Genomic DNA, 22,527 nt, shown 5'->3' on the forward strand with positions numbered 1-22,527 from the left:
TGCTAGTATAACATGATGAACAGGTAACCAGTGGATATATCCTGTATCCTGTTAGGAATCATAAGTGAAGACACTGTTTCACAGTTCTCAAGCCTCTGAAGCACACTATGGTCCAGATCTTGGTCTTGGTTTATATGAATGTGTCTAGGGTGTGTTAGCAGTAAATAACCACTCAAAATGTATAATAGCAAGCTGCAATTTATGTAAGTGGGAAAGAATGTGGTATTGGTTCCAAATGTGTGAATTCATCACTCAGGAACTAAAATTAATATATATTTTTTTATTTTATTTTTTTATATAACTGTATCAATCCTACTCCAAAGACACATGGCTGCTGTGTCAACACTTTATAAGTAACAGTGTTCACCAAGGCAGTCTCCAGTGATAACTGCCAAACATACAGCATGTAGCAGATAAAGTTCTTATTAAAACAGTTTTCATTAAGATTTTAATTGAACAAAAAAATCCCATATTTGATAATAAAACATTACAAACATGACCTTCAACATACTCACAATGGAAAACAGAGTTACACAGAAAATACCATATTCGTATTCAGAACTGTAACTTAAGCTGAGGCAATAACTCCCCCCCCCCCCCCATATGTTACAGTTTCCATAATCTCCATTCAAGTAAGTAGGTCACATTTGTCTTCAACAGACAGTGTAAATTTTAACAGCATGGTCACCACTGTCTAATACAATCAGCGTGTTATCTGCTGTGCAAGCCAGTCCCACAGGGCATACAAGACCCTGGCTTATGATTGGTCTTAATGAGGGTGATTCCATCACTTTCCCTAAGCAAAGTACAACCTTGTGATTGCCATCAGCAACTAAGACATTCCCTTCTTTGTCAAAAGCCACGCCAGAAACACACAGCTGAATAGGACAAATTAAACTAAAGCCAAAGCTATCTATTTGGCACATCAGTTGCAGTTTGCTGTCAAACATTTTGAGCCTGGTGCCAGTAAAGCTTCTAGCTTTTTGGTCTCTCAAATGCTCTACAACAATGACAGACCCGGTGGATTTGGAAACTGCTATTTCTCTTGGGCAGCAAAGGTTAGAAGTGGCCACAATGTTACTGACCAAAATGTCCTTAGAAAAATCGACCTCCAGTTGGGAAAGTGTCCCAGCCTCAGAATCTGTCACTAAGATTTGGTTCTGACAGTCTGTGTCCACGCCCCAAGGTAACTGAAAAGATTCTCTGATGGTAACGGAGTTCCTTCCTCTGGAATTAAAAACTTTCACAGAGCAGTCACCAGCATCAGTAATCACAATGTACCCATCAAGCGTGACTGCCACATTTAGGGGATAGCAGACATCTGTCGGACAGTCCTCTTTTGTACCAAACCCGTGCAGGTACTTCCCCTTTGGGTTAAAAATGCTGACACGCTTCTTGCCATCATGTACCACCACCAGTGCTCCAGATTTTCTGAAAAATGCAACACCGGTAGGGTTGATCAAGTTCCCCCAGCCACCAAAAGCAACATGGAACTTCACTCCAGTGGATGTCAGTCCCAGTGCTTCATTTCTTGTCCCACTGGCTAGCTCCCAAGCTGGGGAGAGAAGTTCACTTATGTGCATCAAAGGCAGGCAATCCGATGTCTCTGAGGAACTGCAGATCTTGCGGCAGAAGGGGCACTCTAGACGCTGATAGTGGGGGTCGGTGAGGCAGGAGATACATTTCCAGCACATCACATGGCCACATGACAGATTCCTTGGCCTGCGCTTTTTCTGTTGCTGGCTGTATTTCTCAAAACACACTTTGCATTCCAGCAGGCTGGTTTCAATCTCATTTAAGACCCTCTCGTGTGTCCAGCTGCTGCTGCTGCTTCTGCTCCCAAAGCTTAATGCTTCACCAGACATTAGGCCGCTCTCACACAGCTTGTGGATTTGCTGAGTAAAGACAACATCTGAGGAGTCTGATACTGAAAATATTTAGATGACTGATTCTCCCAGGCCTGTAGGTCATGTGACTGCTGTTCTGGGCAGGAGGCAAAGCTAACAGTCTGCTGCCCCCTAGTGCAGTAAAAAGCACCATGTCCAAAACATTTCAGAGCACAAAAAACAGCAATCAGAATAAAGGAAGCAGTGGTAAAAAGATGAGAGAACTAAAACAGGTTCAAAGGCTCTTCTTTAGCACAAGTTACAAAAAAAACAACCAAACAAGTTCAAAGAAGGCATAGTTGCAAAAAAATTATAACCTTTATAAAGGTGAGATATCGACAAAGAAGGCATAGTTGAAAAACTATAATAGAACCAATATGCTAGTGAAAGGTATAAAACTATTTCTTCAAACCCTGATTATCACATTACTAAAACACCCTACAGAATGTTATCCATACAATAAAGTAACAGAACAACTGATGAATTAGCTTTAGTGAAAGCCTAAATGTTGTATAAATATAGTAGGCTACTGTGTACCATGTTTAAACAGGTATGTCATATCAGTAGCATAAATTCTCCACCAAGGCAAGGTACTTACAATGCTGATCCATTCGTATCATGTAAAAGCAGATCACCGTGACCTACCTACACTATAGACTTAATAAATGAATCTAAAACATGTAGCACCTGGGGTTGAGAACATAGATCAGGCTACACAGGGTGAGCGTACAGTGTGTGCCATTAATGACAATTTGCATGGTTTGGTAATTTGAATAATTGTTTATGAGGACTACCAGAGGACACTTTAAATACTGTGCACATCCCATCAAATTGATTTGACGAATGATTATTATAAACCATCTGGATTGTACCTGCAAAAAAAAAAAAAAAAAAAAAAAAAATTTTATATATATATATATTATATATATATATATATATATATATATATATATATATATATATATATACACACACACACACACACACACACACACACACAAAACCAATTTTTTGGAGTTTATACCCTCCTTAGCAGTCATTACATTGCCTTTTTCGGTCAGTTATCATTATTGCATAATTATAAGAATGTAGGCATATATATATATATTTTGGTTTATATTATAAGTTCAGGAATGTAAAAAATAGGCCTCTCTCAGAAAGATGCAGGAGGGGGAAGGAGGTCTATGGGTGAATGCACTGATGAGAAATTCACAGGAATGTTCCTACCTTCTTAAAAGCTATTGCTGGGGAAAAACTCAAGTGTCAAGTTGATTTTAGAGGAACAAAGGGTAATAAAACGTGCACACCAAATGCGTCAGTACAAGGTTACGTGCACAGGTGATTATAAAAACTATAATGAGTGTTGTGCTGATTGCTCAGTCTGGTCTTGCTGCAGCCCTGAGCCTATGTCTCCATCCATTTAAAGTTTTGAGCCTAAGAGGACATTCCTTGCTGTGAGAAGGGCTGCTGTTTACGCTACTGGCGAGATTGCTGCTGCTGCTTCTTATAACGAGGTACCTCTTTTAGAACAGAAGGCCGCTTGGAGTACGGCTTCAACCTGTAGACAACTCGTTTCTTACTTCTGAAAACACCTTTAACGGTGAGCAGACTTTAAAGGGTTTTCTGGCTTACAAAGGGAGGGAAATCAAAGTCCCTGTGAAGCACAAAATCATATTGTCTTGCCTTGAGTATAAGAGGTGAGATAAGGGAAAGAATAGGATTTTTCCTTGTTTAAAAGAACCAAAATAAGGAACGGATAAAGCATTAGCCAAGGCTGAACGCAGCTGATGTCTCCTCAAGTCGTCTGAGCGAAACAGAATAATTGGAGCTCTGTAAGACTCCTTGATTGGAGCACAGGGGTTAAACAGTATTTGTGCTGAATATTAAGTTTTATTTTCTGTAGAACGGCCACAAAAATAAGAGCTGTTATTTCCGCAAGGCTCTGATGTATTAGAGCAGGATTTTATTTTATTAGCACATTCCCGTGTGTGAGTGTAGATATTACTTTTAATTAATACAGATTAACCCCTTGTCTGCTGAGGCCCTTTTGATCCTCTGTGCTACAAGAATTTTGTGATTTTGAGAGTCAGCTTTTTTACACCAAAATTACCATATGCTCCATTTGCCCCAGGCACACTATACATATTTTTTTTGTCATAGTGTAAACTGTTCATTGGTGACGAGTTTTTGTGGATTTTTACTCATGTGACCACAACAATACAGCTATTATTGTTTGCAAAATGCAACTTTTTCATGAAATGTATTGATTTTAGAGACTTTTAAGCTGTTTGATTTGCCTATGTGTAAATTGTTTTATTTGTTTTGGGGGTATTATGTGCTCAAGGCTGACACCAGGCCAGTTTGACTTTTCCACTTCACATTATAATACCCATGGTGTACAGTACATTACCCACCCTGTTTTTTTATGCCCAGTAGGCCACCAAAGAATGAGATACCCAGGCAAAAGTATATATTTTCTGAATTGTCACAAAATAAGGATTTTAGAAATCAGTAACATAACATCTCAAGTCAGTGGTTTGTTACCCATAATCCTTCTGCAATCTGAGGTAATGTCATTGTGTGTAGTAAAAATCACTTGTTTGCTACAATATTTGGACCTCTGAATCAGACAGCTTTAGTTTCATTGTTGAAAACAGTGTTTCTGAAATCCTTGGAGTGTCCTGCGTTCAAAACAACATTAATACTACAAAGCAATATGGTTACAACACATATCTTCGCATTTTAGGCTAACATAGATTTCTGCAATAATATTTCTGCTTGTTTAACAATTTCTAAACCAGTACAGTTTTACAATATTATTGCCCTGAACAGTTACTTTTAACAAATGTCATTTAATCACAGTGTCTAGTTTGCATCCAGGATATCAGACTGCTCCCAGCAGGATTGAAAGTTTTTGTCTGGTTCGGCTCTCAGTGGATCTTTAACCACCACCACAGGATCTGGAATCCAACTCTGAACATCGCAAATGTGTGACAGTTTTAAACATCGGATATCTGCAAAAAACTTGAACTCTGCTAACCGGGCTTCCATATTTGCATTCTAATTTTCCCAGATGACAAAAGGTTTCCAACTTAACTGAGTGGTCTATTTCATACCCTGCACGTTCAATTCTGTTCACATCGTCTGGTTCAACATTCAATGAGAGAATGATAATCTTTTCCCCTTTTTAGAGAGAGTATCCCACAGGGAGCAATGATTCCGGACTGATAACTATTATGTTCATGCATTTCAATTTGATCACATGGGATATTTTAGTAGGCATTCCTTCCATCCAGAATATCTGATTTGGCTAGACTTCCCTATTTTTTAAATCAACGGGTTCCCAAGCCTCATTAATATTTCCATCATCAGTGGGGAACCCCCCCCCCCCCCAAGGAATGATGCTGGTTCTATTGAAAGACCACATACTTCTGCAGCATAAGCCTTCCATTCAAAAGGAGCTAGCACCTTGCACAACACTGAAGGGGTTTTAGGATCACTTGTGACAATGTGTTACAGAACAGAAAAGCCAGAGCAATCACTCTTCCTGCACTGATTTAAAGAACTGAGCTGGGTTGCACCAGCTGTGCGCAAGTTCTTACTTTGCTTAGTTAAAATGTAAAATGTTTCATGGGTTGCACCAGCTATGATAGTTATAACGTGACTTAGTTGTTTCTTAAGATTTACGCATACCTTTATGCATAATATTTCTATTTATTATCCTTACAGGGTACACAGTATTTGAGAGTTTTTATGAATGCAAAATGTCTCAGGCATAAAATATTAATTAACGTTATTAAAGTTATATTGATTAATAATTTATAAATGTTCCTAAAACTTTCTTTTAAATGTTAATATTTTAACCATATATACTGTATATATGTATAAATATAATGACATACCTGCTATTCCCAGTACAACATATTATTTAATTAGCTGTCTTCTGTCTGTCACGTCTGTCTTGTCAGCTTGTCTGTCAGAAGTGACAGGGGGACAACACTAGGAGCCGCAGGAATTATATATATATATATATATATATATCTATATATATATATATATATATATATAGAGAGAGAGAGAGAGAGAGAGAGAGAGAGAGAGAGAGAGAGAGAGAGAGAGAGAGAGAGAGAGAGAGATATTATAAAATCCTGTGCTCACAAGCCAATGGACACATTTCTCTTCAGGTGTCATATTTAGTATAAAAGTGGGACTTTAGCAGCCACTAAAAATGCAGCTTATTTAAAGAATGGTTGTCACCTGGTGTTCTATACTCACTACTAAATTAGCATTGTGCCATCATTAATCCATTTAAATGATATTGAAATGTATTCAAATGAAGAAAACAGCATGAGATCTGGAATACTAAGTGGGCGCAAACATTATAATGTGACGTAAGGATTTTTTTCCTTGCACTTGCTGACCCTCCAAAAACTTTACACCACCTCTTACAAGGTGCAAACCATTGTAGAAGCAAGTAACTAAGAGCTATATAAAAGCATACACCTGTAGAGACCTGTCACTGGCCTCAGCATGGCTGCTGTGGTGCACTTCCTGATGCGGCGACGCTTGGCTCTGGTTGAGGACAGGCAGGAAAACCTTCGGAGGAGAAGGGCAAGACAGAGAAGACACTGTGTATTTAAACCCAGAGTCACTTTATTTGGGAGGATGCGGTGGTACAGCTTTATCATCTCACTCCACAGGTCATCCTAGACCCAGTAATTGAAAAATAATGCGAAATAATGGCCTGGCCGCTAGGTAATTTGGATTTTGCAGCTACAATTGTCTGCATTACGTCTATCCTTACATCAGAACGTGTGTATAAGGCTGCTCAAACTGTGCAAAATTTGGTCTCTTATAATAACAGAAACCCTACAAGACATATTAACATATCACTAATTACATAATGGATCTTGTACACATTACTAAAAAAGCTTTTTATTTTATAATTGTGCCAAATGTTCTATGCCTCAGATGACCTCTGTACACAGATAAGATCCTTGACAAATCCTTAATGGTGATTGGATGATTTTTCATATGCGATTTATAAAGAGAGTATAAAATAAAATAAAAATACAATAAAAACGAGGGCACCTAACTGAGATTTACTCAATCTGATGTTCTGTACAAAAACATGGGAGAATATGTTATACAGTATTATTTCAATTTAGCGCCACCCTCGAATTAGACGCCCTCGTATTGATGCTGTAGTCATATATTAGCTTTATAATAGAAGCCACCCTTGAATAAATGCCACTATCAATAAAGAAACATTAAGGTATTTTTTTCTGCCCTTACTAATAAAACACAGACACAGTAAACAAATAAACACGCAACCCTGACTATGTACATGTAACGCCCCCAAAGTGACAGGAGCCTCAATCTAGCACGTAAAATACAAACTAATGTACACACACACATAGTAAGCACATTTTATTTTATGGTAGTACAGTTCTGAAAGAAAATTCAAGATAAACTAGGTACAGAACAGCAGTCCATCTGAAGTTCTTATAGGTGGTTTTGTTTTGTTTTTAGTTCAATTGCAATTCCCGTACTCAGTCCCGTACTATCTACGAGTAGATTTAATTTCTCTTTCAGAGAAATTACAAGCAAGTTACAGTGAGAACTAACCGAGTAGGATATATTGTAGTTTTTACAGAAATCAAGCTGATATTCTGAGGTCATTTTTGGTGCAGAAAAACATCTACGTCACACTATTGGATTTAACTGCCACAGCAGCATTGTCCTGCCCCTTAACAACCAATACACACTCCTGATTCGCTGGTACAGTACTGCCCTGACCTCCCACTTCCCACCTAATACACTCTCGTTAACTGTCAGTAAATGTACTACATTCAAACCCCCAAAACACACAAGAGTATAGTGCTGCAGATCGGAGACTCTCACGGCACCGCTTCTAATATGCTTTAAATCGTGTAATAAAATATTGCAGCGTTTGTAAAGCATAGTATTATTAATAAAGGCCGCCCTCGTAGAATCTCTGCCCTTGTTTAAGGGCCGCAGTCATTTTGGCAATTTTAGTGGAGGAACATTTTTCATCAGTTCAGTTTTAGGCACTGTTACAAAGCATTCTATTCTGCTGACTTACATATCCCTATTGTTTCCCATGGACATTTACTAGGAAAAGTTGAATTGTTTTAGCTGAATCCACAATTCCTGTTGGCGTGCTTTGAATTGGCTGCACTGTGAAAATAAATTCCAAGCACTCTCTATTGACCTGTAAATTGGTGTCATGATTTAAAAAATAAATAAATAAATAATTGCATCGATTTGCAACTTGTAACAAACTGTTAATTCTAATTATGGTAATAATTACAACTCTAAGCACATTTTATGTTTGCCAACACAGGAAAGAAAATACACTTAAATTCACCAATCAGAACAGGATCAAGTATCACACACCAAGTTACTATTTGTGATTCATGAGAGGATTCTTGCTTGAAGGAAAATATTCTGTTCTCAGTCCAGTTTTTGCGTCCGACCCTCTCAAGCAGCTTAGCTGACCCTTCTTCCATATTGGAGGCATCTAACATGAAGAAATAATAATAAAAAGAAAAACCACAAATTCTTCAATTATTATGTTTTTACTCATTATTATGTTTAATCTCATCTTGTTGACTGGCATTTCCTCCTGGGAGCTCCCATCCATGGCTGGCAGTGGAATGGCCTGGGCTTGAACTGATGACCTCCAGGCATGGGCCACATCCTGCACTTCACATGGACTACCTTTACTGGATGCACCAATCGGGAGCCCCCATCCCCCTTTAAGAGGTATTTTAAATATTTTTTAAACAAGTATAATCATTTGCATATTTCATATACTTGTTAAATTACAAGACACATTTTATGAGTTGTATACAAAGTTTATGCAATACATCAAGGTCATGCATAATGCATTATGCAGTTTTATAGTGCTTTTATATAGTCTCAAAGGTGCAGCATGTACATGTACCAGTCTTTCACCACTGGAGGCCTGGGTTTGAACCCTGGATAAGGTCACAAATAAAAGTTTGGTGTTCTCAAACTGGACATTAGTTCATTATCAATTCCAACTGTCATTGTCCATCAGTTTTCATGACCCCTAAATTCACAATCGCCAATATTCTTAAAAAGGAAATATGACAAACCGGTGGTGGGGAGGGAGGCTCAAGGCGCCTCCAGATAAGCCCACTTCCTAAAAACATTAATCCTGTGACCAGCCAGAAGACCTTTGGATCCTAAATTTAATAAAACCAGTTATTAAAGAAAATAATCATAACAATTTTTTTTTTTTTTTTTTTTTTTTTTTTTTTTTTACTATAATTTAATTAACCAACAATATGAGTTTGGAACTTCAATACCATGTTTCATCATTATGTGGATGATTGGTTCTCAAGATATATACCATAATATCTTAAAAGTGTATGTGTGCATCTTCAGGGATGTGCAGTAAAATGTAGTACCTATGGCAATGTATATTCAAATGCTTTATTGGCATGACAAGCAGAACAAGAGGCGTAAAAGCTACGACACATAAACATACATTAGAACAGACACAACACGGTTATATAGAACACATCTTACAGTGGGACAAATTTTGCAGCTATTATTGCTCCCTCTCTCTTTTCTTCCAGAAGGAGGAGCAGAAAACCCTCTATATTATCTGCCAGTCTGAGGCAGTATCTCTTTCTCAGCTCTCCGTATCTCTCACAGTATTGGATGAAGTGGGTCTCATTTTCAACCTGTCCATTGTTGCACTGGGTACAGATTCTGTCTTCCCTAGGTTTCCCTGTTGGGGTTTCTCTGTGTAAGTGCAGTAGCTCTTTACAAAAGCGCAGGTGTGTGGTTTCTGTGAGAGTTTTGTCCCAGTGTGTACTCTGTAATCAGGGTTGGGCCCCAGACTTCACTCCCATACGGCAGAGTCGGCTGTACGATGTTGTCAAACGGCTTCAGTAATAATTTGATTGGGGTGTTAAATGCAGCTAATTGTTTTTTAATAGTATAGTACACTCTGGGAGCTTACTCTTTTAGTGTTTTGATTGCCAGTTTAAAGCTGCCTGATGCACTTAATGTGAGTCCTAGGTAGTTGTACAAGAGGCTGTGGTCTATTTTTATTTTATATCTAAGAAGATACTTTTTTTTTTTTTTTGGTAGTTTTTTGGAAAATCATTTTTCGTTCAGGTTGACCTCCAGGGGCCCATGTTGCACAGTATGTCTCCCGCAACAATACTACCAATACTTTATTTAAAGCACAAATGCATTGGCCTCAATTGAAATTCTTAGTAATTTAGATTGATTGGGTCATGTGCTTGTGGCTCTGTCATCAGTATTATTGTTACATTTGTTCTTAAGGAATGTTTTATAGTTCTAGATGAGAGGCTCAGACAATGTGCTGATTAGTGGAAAAATACAGCCTTTATACTCTGGCCTTGTCTTTTGGTCTTTGACATTTGGTCCTGTGCATCACAAGATCTGCAGCTAATTGGTATAGAAATTCTCTGAACATAAATAAAACAAATAAACTCACATTTTATAAGGAGGGCATGCCCACATGTTATACATTCCTGCTCGATTAGAAACAGCATGCCTGTGTTTAAGTGATTACCAATGCCTTACCTCTTCAAAGGAGGACTCCAGATTCATACCAAATGCAACTCCCATCAGTCCAAACAGGGAAACAGAAAAGGTCCCCATTGTCAGCTGAAGATTAAGTCTCATCATAACATTGCGGTGGCTGTAAAAACAGTCAGATGTAAGGCTCTAGACCTGTACTTGCCATAGACAGACATTCTGTAAATCATGGTATGAATTTTAACGAGTCTGTTTTTAATACTTTTATCTCATAAGAGTCCACCTTGACCATTACAAACATACTGATAAATAGTATTGTGACCTACATGTGATATGCATTGTTACCCCTCTGCTTTTGAAATTAGCTCACCAAGACACCTAGTCAGGGTCATTAACAGTAGTACATGAAGAAAGTACAAATATTTGCATATCTAAAAAAGTTGTAAGAGTACCATTGTTCAACTATATAGGTGTTTCTTGAAAGACGAAGGGGGAAAAAAAAACACCATTTAAAAAAATAATAAAAAAAAGTGACACACTTTCAGTTTTAACTCTCGATGAAGATGCCATTTATAATCTGCAGCAAGTTTTACTTGTGTCCCCACAACTACAATTACCTTTAGGTGATGTAAACTAGCTGGCCTGTAAACAAAGCATCCTTCCTCATATGGGAATAGTTCAGTACGTACTAAACAGACCCCAAATGAATAACACTTTGGTGAACATGAAAGGTGAAAGAGCTAAATTCTGTTTTTATTTATAATTTATAGGAACCTGTTTGGCACAGCATCTGCTTATTTCTTAACACAAAGTAACTTTACATAAAGACTACCCTAGTATAACCAATGGAATATTTCGGTGACTTCTATTGAAAAATATTTCAAAACAGACAGCTGTTTTGAGTAATTACATTTCCTATACTACAAGGACAGAGGTCTGCAGTGCTGAAAGAAATCCTGTCTTTCAATTCCGTTTTTGCTGTTGAAGTACCAACCTGTCCAGATTAATAAAGATGACACTTTCAGAGTCATCGATGAGCACTTTCAGTTCTCGAGTTGTATTTGCTAGATCCTTGGCCTGTCTGTAATAATTCTCCAGAAGCAGCTTCATTTCCTCTGCTTGGTCTACTCCCAAGTTGCTCTCCTTACAGGCACCAAAGCACACACACACACACACAAGAGGAAAAAGTTGTCATTATTTAGCAGGTATGCCATGGACACATTGTCTCTAGCCTACAATCTTGCATGTACACGGGTTTATTTTTTTAGATTTTATCCTGTGCAGAAATGTACCTTTTTGTCTTTGCACTTCAAAATAAGTAGATAGAACATATCGTCACTTGAAAATATTTTAGACAGATTATTACCCAAATTTATATTCAGAATAAAATGACTAGGACATATACAGTTTGGATCCACAGGTCTGAGCTGACATCTAGTGTATATTAGGGACTATCAAATATTACATTTTCACCCAAACATTTCTTGATGATCTGCATCATCTTTCAAAATCAGTTTTACAAATTACAGTTACAATTATGCTACAGTAATTGCAATTGGAATTAAGATTCCACTAAAAAGTATCAAAAAGCTACACACATTGACATATTTACTCAATTTGTTCCAAATAACCCAGCAACAATCACAGGTACATACACAGAAACATACTAGATCATTTATTCTTACATATATATTTATATATTTATACAGGAATAAGGATCAAATGACAAATAAACATGTAACTGAACTGTAATTGATCAATTATATTACAATTACACAGGTGTACCAAGGTTCAATACAATTACAGTATAACTGCAATTAATTACAAATTGCACAATTACAATTGTAATTGACCCCTGTGAGCTTTATAAAGTGCACTTACAAAACTTGAGGATCAGTCCACTTTGTGAGACACAGTTCTTCTATTAACTCCTCTTCATCCAGAATCTCCAACAGGAATTCTTTAAAAACTTTGATATAAGTCTCAAGCTCAGATAGGTGTGGGAACATTTAGTTACAGTATAATAAATGGTGGAATAATTAAACAGCTTTCTGACTACCAAATAAGAAAGGCTTTTCTCAGTCCAGTTATACAAGGCAACACATAATTTTGTGGAATGGCACACATTTGTATAAAAGTTTATTGTGGAATGCCATAATTTTATATAAACTATTAGGTTTACCCGATAGCAACAATGCAGTAATATTCATCTTCCATTATTGAAAACCGGCTATAATTACAACCTGATTTACTGTGCATTTGAAAGTACTGTATTTCCATCGGTCAACTTATATCACCCCAAACAATTATTCTGTGACAATTCAAAATCCAAAATACTGGATTATGGGATCACATTATCCCAGCCAATTGTCCAGTCACAAATAACCATGATCTAGTACCTTTAAAAGGAACGTCAACAGGTAATTACATGCCAAAATCAACAAATGTTCAAAACAAAGAAGTGTAATGGACATTGATGACTGTTCTACTGCAAAAAACACTTCAGCGCCCTCTTGTGTCTACAGCACTGCATACACTCCCAGTTTCAAAGACAAAGCTTTTATTCAATGAAGGCAAAATGTTCCTGCATAAATGGTATTATAACCTAAAGAGCTTATCTTGGTGCAAACATTTTAAAGAAATAAATCTGCAAGATATGGACGTTGGGCAACGATGACCTTTATGATCTTTATTTTTATATAGTACCTTTCATAGTGGACCACCATCACAAAGCGCTTTACAAGAAACTAGGGTGTGTGAACTATGCATCAGCTGCAGAGTCACTTACAACAACGTCTCACTCGAAAGATGGAGCACAAGGACACAGTTGCCCTGCCTTGTATCATATAACACCCTATCCTATATTCTATTAAACATTTTAAAATACATTGTGGATTGCTATTCTAATAGGTTTATATGTTTTAAAGTTATCCATGTGTTTAGTGCTGCACAGTGTATCCTTGCATGGCACAACTGAATACTCCCCAAGCTCTTCCTTTGCATCATAATTACCTTGAAATCCAAAGCCTTTACTACTATGACTACTTTGCTACTTCTTGCTGTTCTGTAATAAAACATGCAGTTTGCTCCTATCAACCGATAACATTTTGCGATCCACAAGCGATTCCAGGGTTTCAGGTATCCTTGGCTGTAGCTCCTGTAGCTGAGCTTGAAGGGTATGAATCTACTTTAAGAGAAGAAAATCTGTTACACACAAAATAACTCCTGATCCAAACACTAGTTAGGAAACTTTCAATCAAGCTCTTTTTCGCCAAGATTTTAATTACAGTTTTTTATATTATATATATATATATATATATATATATATATTATATATATATATATATCTATATATATATATATTAAACTGGGCCTTCAAGGGCAAAAAGATAATTTGCATTTTTGCTCTAGCTCATATTTTGTATCTGGACACCAATTATATTGAATCTCTAAAAAATTATTTTTCCCACAAAAAGCATAGTGACATCAGACGATCATGGCAGTGGTGTCAAGGGCCGTATTGTCATTTGATATTAGATTTGAAAAGAAAACATAGCAGTGCTACTTGAAGGGCTATGACAAAAAGCTGTTTTCATTTACCCTGTGTTGAAGTATGGCTTCTATGGCTCTAAACTCAAACGGTAAGGAATAAGTGACAAGCTGCCCATCTCCAGCAATCTGGGAAGCCAGGTCTCTGAAGAGCCAGCGCTCCAGGTTCAGGTTTCGATAATCAAGGATCAAAAGGTAATCCGGGGAAATCACAGCTTTTAGAAACTGTAAAGGTAAAAATTGAAAAGTTCTAGTACTGTAAATGTAGGTGTTTCTTTAATAAGTAATCAGTATAAACCTTTTTTTTAAATTGTTCAATTTCTGTTTTAGTTCCTGGGTTTAAACATAACCGTAAATTTTAATTGACACCACTACCTATATAGCATCCTTTTAATACAATTTTAATACAAAATATCATTGTGCAATTATTTAATACTAATTCAAACAAGTTCAGCTATCTTTTACATTTGTATTTTTGTTGTTGTTATTTGGCACTTTTTTTTTTTGCCTGGTAGTGTGTTCCAAAACTGTGTCCTTACTGCTAAAACCACCTTTTAGAAACAAATAATCAATGACCAAGAAGAGAGTCTGAAATATATGTGCGATAGGAAATTCTTTAAACAAGGCTAGCTTTCTGAAAAATGGGAGAATCCATAGTGACATGCACATTAAAAGATTTTGACAAATAAATAACCAATGGATAAAAATATTTCGTGTTGAAAATCGACACAATTGGGGATCCCCATAGCTTTAAGGTACAGCAACTGAACACTTTGCTGTTGCCTTACCTCCATCCTCAGGATGATCTTATTATTTCTGGTGGCTATACTTGTTAAATGCTGGAATTGTAAATCCTGAGCTTGGAGGCTCAGTTCTTGGTACAATTCAGTCTTCTTTCGCTCTTTCAGGGCAATAAGAATTACAAAATTACACTTTTGCTTATGATGCACACAGTCTTGCAATCTTTATTTCAACATTGTAGGCACAGTAAAACTACTACTATCCAACCTGCGACCAGGAAGTGTTCATAAAAATGAATTTGCTGTAAAATGGTTAACACGACATTCCTAATCATTAATAAACAGTAAAACCTGAAATGACAGGCCACCAATAGGCCAGTGTGTGTCTCTACACCAGGTGTAGCCCAGTCCTGGTGCTGGAGGGCTGGTGTCCCTCCTGGTTTTTGTTACAACTGTACACTAAATTGCTTAATTGGGCCAATTAACTTCTAATAAGTGCTTGATTGGTCAAATTAAGTAATTTTGGGGACAGTTGGAACAAAAGCCAGGAGGGACACCGGCCCTCTAGGACCAGGATTAGTCACCCCTGCTCTACACTCACTTGAATTTGCAAAAGGAAATCTGTTCTGGGGTGAACTGGTCAGCACAGATGATGTTTTAGTTTAGGTGGATGTAAATGCAGGTTTTAAAGTACAACACAATCTCTCTCTCTCTCTCTCTCTCTCTCTCTCTCTCTCTCTCTCTCTCATATATATATATATATATATATATATATATATATATATATATATATATATATATATATATATATATATATATATATAAACATGGAGTACTGTACTACAAATATCAGAACTAGAGGACAGGAAAATGGAAAAGTTATTGTGACAACATTTAAAGTATTCCACACACCATGGTTATCAGGGGTTATTTGGATAAAAAAAAAAAAAGGTTGAATCGACATTTTACTGTTGTTATTAATAATGTAAACAAAATAGGTTAAAAAAAATTGTTTTTTGTACTTACCAAATGAAGTCACATTCCCCTCTTCGTCAAATTTAATCTGTTAATGAAAAAAAGAAACCGGTTGTATTTCAAATATGACAATTGAAACAGTTGCATTATCTATACACTTTAGAGCATTTTACAGTACCAGGGAATCCATCTGAATTTTATCAACCACTTATTTTAGGACTCATACTGGATAACAATGGAGAGGTGGTTGATGCACTCCAGAGTGATTCCCCAGTGCTGTAAAACGCTTTAAGAAAACTAGCTTAAAGATCAAACACCTAAGTTTATATTGAACTTGAAGAAGACACAAACCAGAATGCTTGTCTACTTGAGGTAGTTTCATACAAGACTTACCTTCTGTTTTGATGAGTGTTTTGTTTAAGTTATGGATGGTATGTCTACCCTTACAAAATATTATTATATAAAAAGTAACAGTTTACACTAAAAGATTAACTAAATGTAATTTATAAACGATCTACATTACATTAAAAAAATGCAAGCAGGAATCCGAGAATTGATTCTTACCACAGCAAATACTGGAATCGACACAATTGGGGATCCCCATAGCTTTAAGGTCCAGCAACTGAACACTTTGCTGTTGCCTTACCTCCATCCTCAGGATGATCTTATTTGTTTAAGTTAAGGAACAAGTCATCCAGGAATTACCGAGGCAATTAAGAACACTAGACCTTAAAAAACAAAATACATCGGAAACAATATGCACGGCGAAAGTGTATTGAATTTCCAAATATATATATATATATATATATATATATATATATTATATATCTATATATATTATATATATATTATATATATATATATTATATATAATATTAATTTAACTTCTAAGTACTTAAGTTCATTCATTGGCCACTGCGTTTTTCAGTGTACCACTGCTTCCTGTTGTGAATCTGAAGGAGTTAGGTAGCGAAAGCCATGCTTCACGGCCTGTGAAATATATTTTCTGGAACCCAGTTTGTTCCATATCAGATTTTTCTTGTTGGTATTCACACTAACAACAATTGCCGTCTTTTAAAAACCTTTAAGCGTTTTGTAAAAACAGTTACCAGTACATCTTAAATCTAATAATACGTAGCTGTCTCCCTAGCCTGGCGCTTTTCAAACTGTTGTAACTTGAATTTATTTCTAGTTTAACAGATCATCATTTAATCCCCATCTCCGTTTTTTTTTTTTTTAAAACCGTGTTTGAAAAATAAAAATGGTTACAAGCAACAGGAGACATGCGTTGTATTTATTGTACTGCTTTTAACTGTTGTTAATACTGAACGGTATTAATTAGTGATTTGTGTCTGCACATTCATTTTAATCATGACTGGTCAGTGACGTACACAGGGGAGGGGAGAGTGCTGGGTGAGTCTAAGCCCCTGTCTTCCAGTATTTTTTCTCTCTCAATGATCACCTGCACGTTACTGCTGGTCAGTAAGGTGAAACTGAAAATTAAAAGCCAACGCGGCTTTCTGGAGGCAGAATTTTTAAATGCAGAAAGTCTAAATATATAAAATGTGTTCAGAACGCAATGTTCCAGCAATGTATTATCTGCAACATTTTGACTGCTCCCTTACCAACGAACTCAGGTAATGCTTTTACTTGGAAGCATCTAGGTACAGTTGAACAGGACATATTTAACATGGCATTGCAACATGAAAGAGAAATTTGCTTCACAGTGTTGCACTGAAGGCCTACCTTCAAATTTTTTGAAGTGAAGACTTTGTTGTAAAATATAGAAGTTCAATTTATGTGTGTAAAGAAAAAAAACGGTAAAGTAATACAGAGATAATAAATGGTAGGGGAATGGCTAAACTACAGGGATTACAGTTTTAACTAAATTTGTTATGTGGGTTCATTCAGATTTTTAATCACATACACAAGTTCAGCACTTATAAATCAGATGCAAGGCCTGTCCTATATGTTTTTGGGGAACTGAGTAGAACCTGTTGTTATGAAATTGCACACCAGGTGGCACCATCATTAAGAAGGCTGCAACACTGACTAACTTTATATTTGAGTTTTAATTCTGATTTAATTAATTAAATCAAATTTTTACCCACTTTATGATCTGTGTTATTCTTTTGATTTGTGGTGGATTCATTCAACGTTCCAGACTTATGAAGACACGATTGAAACACGCCAATGCATTTACTGAGCCCTTATTTTACAACACATACATTTTTTGTCTCCATAGGGGAGATAAATAACACAGCTGCTATTATTATTATTATTATTATTATTATTATTATTATTATTATTATTATTATTATTATTATTATTTAAATCTACTAGTATGTATAATTCTATGAAGTAAATAGTAATCCAAATGCCTGATGTACAGCTATGGCCAAACGTTTTGCATTACCTTATATAATTAACTAATCTTACTTCATAAAGTCGAATGAAACCTGCTGACCTATTTTGACCAATCAGGATAGAGTATTTAAAATATCTATTTTATAATGTTATAGTAACATATTGAATTCCGAACCGCTTTGTAGTTTTCCATATATACCGAGCATCACAAGAAATTATCACTATTATAACACATTTATTTTTGAAAAAAATAAGGTAGCCTATATAAATGATGGACATTGACAATGTTTTTGGTTTCTTTTTAATCACTTGATTATTCATCCTTGACCATGACATGCTTGAGTGACTATGATTGAAGCATATGCATAATTAGTGAGGCAGTATGGATATGGAGTGATTTCAGCTGTTAAATTGCAATCACAGAAGAAGAAAAAAAAAAAAGCCATGTCTGTCAAGAGAGCAGCGCCTTCATGCAATCATCATGTCAGAGGCTGTACTAAGGCACAATACTGGCTCGCCGTTTTGGGTGCTCACAGATAGCAATTTAAAACCTGGCGTGACGGTGTAACCAGACACACTGTCAATGACAGGCCACAAACTGGGAGACAAAGAGTCACAACACCTGCCCAAGATCAACTTATCATTTTGCAGCATCTTCGTGATGTCAATTGTTAATCAGCACAATAAAAAGTCACATGCGCCATTAAAACAGAGTTTGTCATTTTTCGATCACATCCAGGGAATTGTATTCAAATATAAGTGATACGTTTCTTTGAGGCTCAGTAATTCTGTTTCTTTGATTACACAATGTTAAATATATATATATATATATATATATATATATATATATATATATATATATATATATATATATATATATATATATAATGTGTGTATTGTATTGTAGTGAACCTAATTTCCCGCAAGCGCCGCATCATACAGGGCGAGGCAATCCATACACAGGCGGAGGGCGGGTACGAACCCGGGACCTCTCATAGAGCCGATACCGCTTTGCAAGGAGCTTATATCTTACATCTTCGTATGTGATTACGTCATCTACCAGCCTTATGCCTCAACCGTAAAATTATAGGTGATACAAAACTTTTGGCCATATCTGTTGGCAAGTTGTTCGACTATGCAACGCACACGTTCTGTCAGACAAGACCGGTAACGGTGTGATCTGGAAGACGACAGCTGCAGATGATAATGCAATTCAAAAGGTATCAATCAGTCATTAAACCGAAACACTAAATCAGGGAAACCGTATTCGCAGGTAGTGTTATGTAAAGGACAGAATGTGCTGCTCGCTGAAGACTACTGAGAACCCCCTTAGGAACGCATTGACCTAAAACTCATTAAGTTTTAATAGAAAAACGAATAAAAGGATACTTGTGACTGTGAAATATACTTTAAATTGTTTTTAGTAACAAAATAAAATCTTGCAGTAATATAAAATACAGAGTAATGGCAAGGTTCCGCGGTGATATACAAATTACCATGTTGACTATAGTGAATGGTTATAATAACAGTTTCTCCAGAACTGTAAAGCAATTGCATTGACTTGTGCTTAACGAAAAGTGGCAATGAATTTAACTGCGTCCTTTCCAAGTCATACAAACAAACGTACAATTTTATACAGACCTATTCTCTAGCGCTTTGTGCACTGTTATTCCATAACATGCTCTGCAGTAGCCCCAAGCATGCTCTGTTTCTATAGAAACGGTTCAAAACAACACAAAAGTTTCCCAGGGTACCTTAGGTCTAGTTGCGACCTGAACAGAAGGAACCGAGTCCGTTCAGTGTCAGATGCAACATCACTTGTGGGGCTGCTGCTTTTAATTCCGAGGTCGATTTTTTTTTGTAATAAATAAATAAATAAATACATTTATATATAAAATACAGGTTCACTTGAATAATGTTTGAATGTGTTTAATACTGCGCACTTATCTTTAGATTTTTTAAATATAAACTTTTGTCAAATATTTTTTTAAATTACATTTTAATATACATAAGTGTAATTTCATTATATGTTATTATCAAATGACAATTTGTCTGGATATGCTTTAATTAAATACACAACCTTTTTTTTTTCAATCACATGGGGATAGGAAATAACAGTATTGATTTATTTATTTTATATTGATAATGATGTAAGAACCGCCCTGGAACTCAGTTTGCTTTTAGAATTCAACACGCGTACACTCGGCTATCTTTGGAAATCTACACCGTAATTTGAATATTTTCCTTAAAGGATCTGAAGATAGGATTTTTTTTTTTTTTTTTTTTGGAAAATGAGCGCAGACAGAGCAAACTTCCTCTCCCAACCTGTTGTAAAGAATGTGCTGGTGTATCGGAACGGTGACCCGTTTTTCGAAGGCCGACGACTGGTGGTAAATGAGAAAAGGGTGTCCAGTTTTGAATCTTTCCTGACAGAAGCGACTGGTGGGATTCAGGCGCCCTTCGGGGCTGTGAGAAACATCTACACACCAAGAGCCGGGCATCGTGTGGGCGCGCTGGACGATCTGCAGAACGGAGAACAGTATGTAGCGGCGGGCAGAGAGAAATTTAAAAAAATTGAGTAAGTACTACAAGTATATGTAAAACAGTTTTTTGTTTGGATTTTTTTTAAGCGTTAGTGTATTTGTAGCAATGTATAGTAGTAATCACTCCAAAGCGAACACTATTTACGAGGTTGTTTAGACAAACAATGCATCAGTTAAAGCACACTATGAAACATTTAACCATAATAATAATGTTAGTACCAACAACATTATTAGGGACAGCGGAGAGACTGACAATCTACAAAATGAATTGCTTTATTATCATACAGATGCTTGTCAAAATATGTTTTTATGTATATTATTTGCTTGAATTATATGATCAATAATGCAGTTTTCATATTCAAATTTTCCTAGTTACCTGCAGATAGGAACAAAGAAGAAAAAACCCACTCAGAATAACACTTTGCAGGTAAAGTTTCATCATCCCTTTAATTTTAAATATCCGTTTTTTTGACTTAACACTCAAACTTTTGCTGGTTATTGCTATGGCATTACATTTCTGAGATATACCTTAGCTTATGAAAAGCTAAAAAAAATCACACTAAAACAAGTGTTTAATTAAACATTATGCATCTTATGCAACAGATCATTAACACATTTTATTATGTATATATTTTCACAGTAATATTAATTATGGTAAAGTTTGTGTTTTTGTATCTATAAAGAACAGTAAAAAATAAATGAAATAATCTTACTTATGTTTAATTTTGTAATATTTAGTTTTTCAGTGCAAAGGCATGTATTACACACAGTGTACAATTTATTTCAGAGAATCTACTAATTTATGTTGCAACAATACAGTGGTGAGCACCCTGAGCTAAGCTATATGAGGCCCTCAGACATAATAACCAATGCTTTATTGAGCCATTCAAAATCTACAACATTATATGTAAACAAGATTGAAAACAATCAGGAATACACAGATGGTAGTTTCTTTGCAAGTATCAGCATAAAAAAGACAATACAATAAAGTAACTTAATACCAATTTAAAAGTGTTCTAAATTCTCTTCCTTTGCTACATACTTTTTAGAGCAAACATCATGTCCATATAAGTTACAACAATACCTGTAAGATGTATTGAACTTTGTTGTGCTGTTTCCTGTCTTCCCGGATAATGTAAAATAACTTTCAGTACTTTTCTGGAATTGAGAACTTCAATTACGATCCATCCCCAAAGCTTGGTGGTCTGTTGATCTTTTTGGCTCCCAAGATCACCATTGTCATTCTTCATGGCATGTTGCACCATGATAAAATTCTCTAATCCCAAGTTCCCCTAAGTTTTGCAACCCCATTCTCAGGTTGCTACGATACCAGCGATAAATGAACTCAATGGGCTATCAGTTTTAGACATGTTTTATTTTTGTATTTTCAGACACCATTAAAATGTAATGTAATTTTTTTTTGTATTATATACAGTAAAATAAATACCAAGAATATTTGTGCCAACAAACAACTCACACACACTAAATACAAATACAGTGAAAAAAAAACCTCAGTCCCAAAACACAAATCAAAATACGAATTATAATCCAACGGGAAGGACACATCCGCTCCCCCTGCAGTCTGCTCTGCTGTCAGTAATGGCCTGTCCTGCTTCCACCGTCTCAGTACTCACGTCTGTAGTTCAGAGGGAAAAACACAACATTAGCTTGACTGCCGTTTTGTCCTGGTCAGCGTTCTTCCCCACCGCATCTCCCCAAGCACCATCAGAACTCTGATCAACACAGCACCCTTTTATGAACTGAAGCAAGCATAATGTAATTATTGTAATTAATGGAAGGTCTTTTAAGCCCTTGCAAGTTGTTTAGTTCTCATTTTGTTACTTGTTGAATGTTCTCCTGCCAAAGAAATGTGTTAATTAAAGACTGGAGTAAATATTT

General features: G+C 36.1%; 3 protein-coding genes across 3 annotated transcripts in view; 1 reads left to right on the forward strand and 2 right to left on the reverse strand.

The window, feature by feature from the left end:
• Positions 1-324: 324 nt before the first annotated feature.
• LOC121308566 (E3 ubiquitin-protein ligase NHLRC1-like) lies at positions 325-2,072 on the reverse strand. Its single transcript, XM_041241040.1, has one exon. The coding sequence runs from the start codon at positions 1,863-1,865 to the stop codon at positions 654-656; it is 1,212 nt and encodes a 403-aa protein (XP_041096974.1). The 5' UTR covers positions 1,866-2,072; the 3' UTR covers positions 325-653.
• Positions 2,073-8,313: 6,241 nt separating this feature from the next.
• Positions 8,314-16,370, reverse strand: LOC121309274 (magnesium transporter MRS2 homolog, mitochondrial-like). Its single transcript, XM_041242154.1, is given in 10 exon segments — positions 8,314-8,430; positions 9,032-9,121; positions 10,500-10,617; positions 11,449-11,597; positions 12,332-12,453; positions 13,509-13,638; positions 14,055-14,228; positions 14,792-14,904; positions 15,770-15,806; positions 16,365-16,370. Coding segments are annotated over 10 exon segments (1,056 nt in total).
• Positions 16,371-20,092: 3,722 nt separating this feature from the next.
• The window catches only part of LOC121313350 (doublecortin domain-containing protein 2-like), a 56,269-nt gene continuing 53,834 nt past the window's right edge, over positions 20,093-22,527 (forward strand). The window contains exons 1-2 of the mRNA XM_041245771.1: positions 20,093-20,663; positions 21,001-21,055. Coding sequence (XP_041101705.1) covers positions 20,377-20,663; positions 21,001-21,055 — 342 coding nt within the window. The 5' untranslated portion in view covers positions 20,093-20,376. The remainder of the gene's footprint in view (positions 20,664-21,000; positions 21,056-22,527) is intronic.

Source organism: Polyodon spathula, chromosome 3, assembly GCF_017654505.1.
Source record: "Polyodon spathula isolate WHYD16114869_AA chromosome 3, ASM1765450v1, whole genome shotgun sequence".
Taxonomy (NCBI): domain Eukaryota; kingdom Metazoa; phylum Chordata; class Actinopteri; order Acipenseriformes; family Polyodontidae; genus Polyodon; species Polyodon spathula.

Bases quoted from the DNA above. Each gene is read 5' to 3' on its own strand.
- LOC121308566 (XM_041241040.1), bottom strand. From the start codon at position 1,865: ATGTCTGGTGAAGCATTAAGCTTTGGGAGCAGAAGCAGCAGCAGCAGC.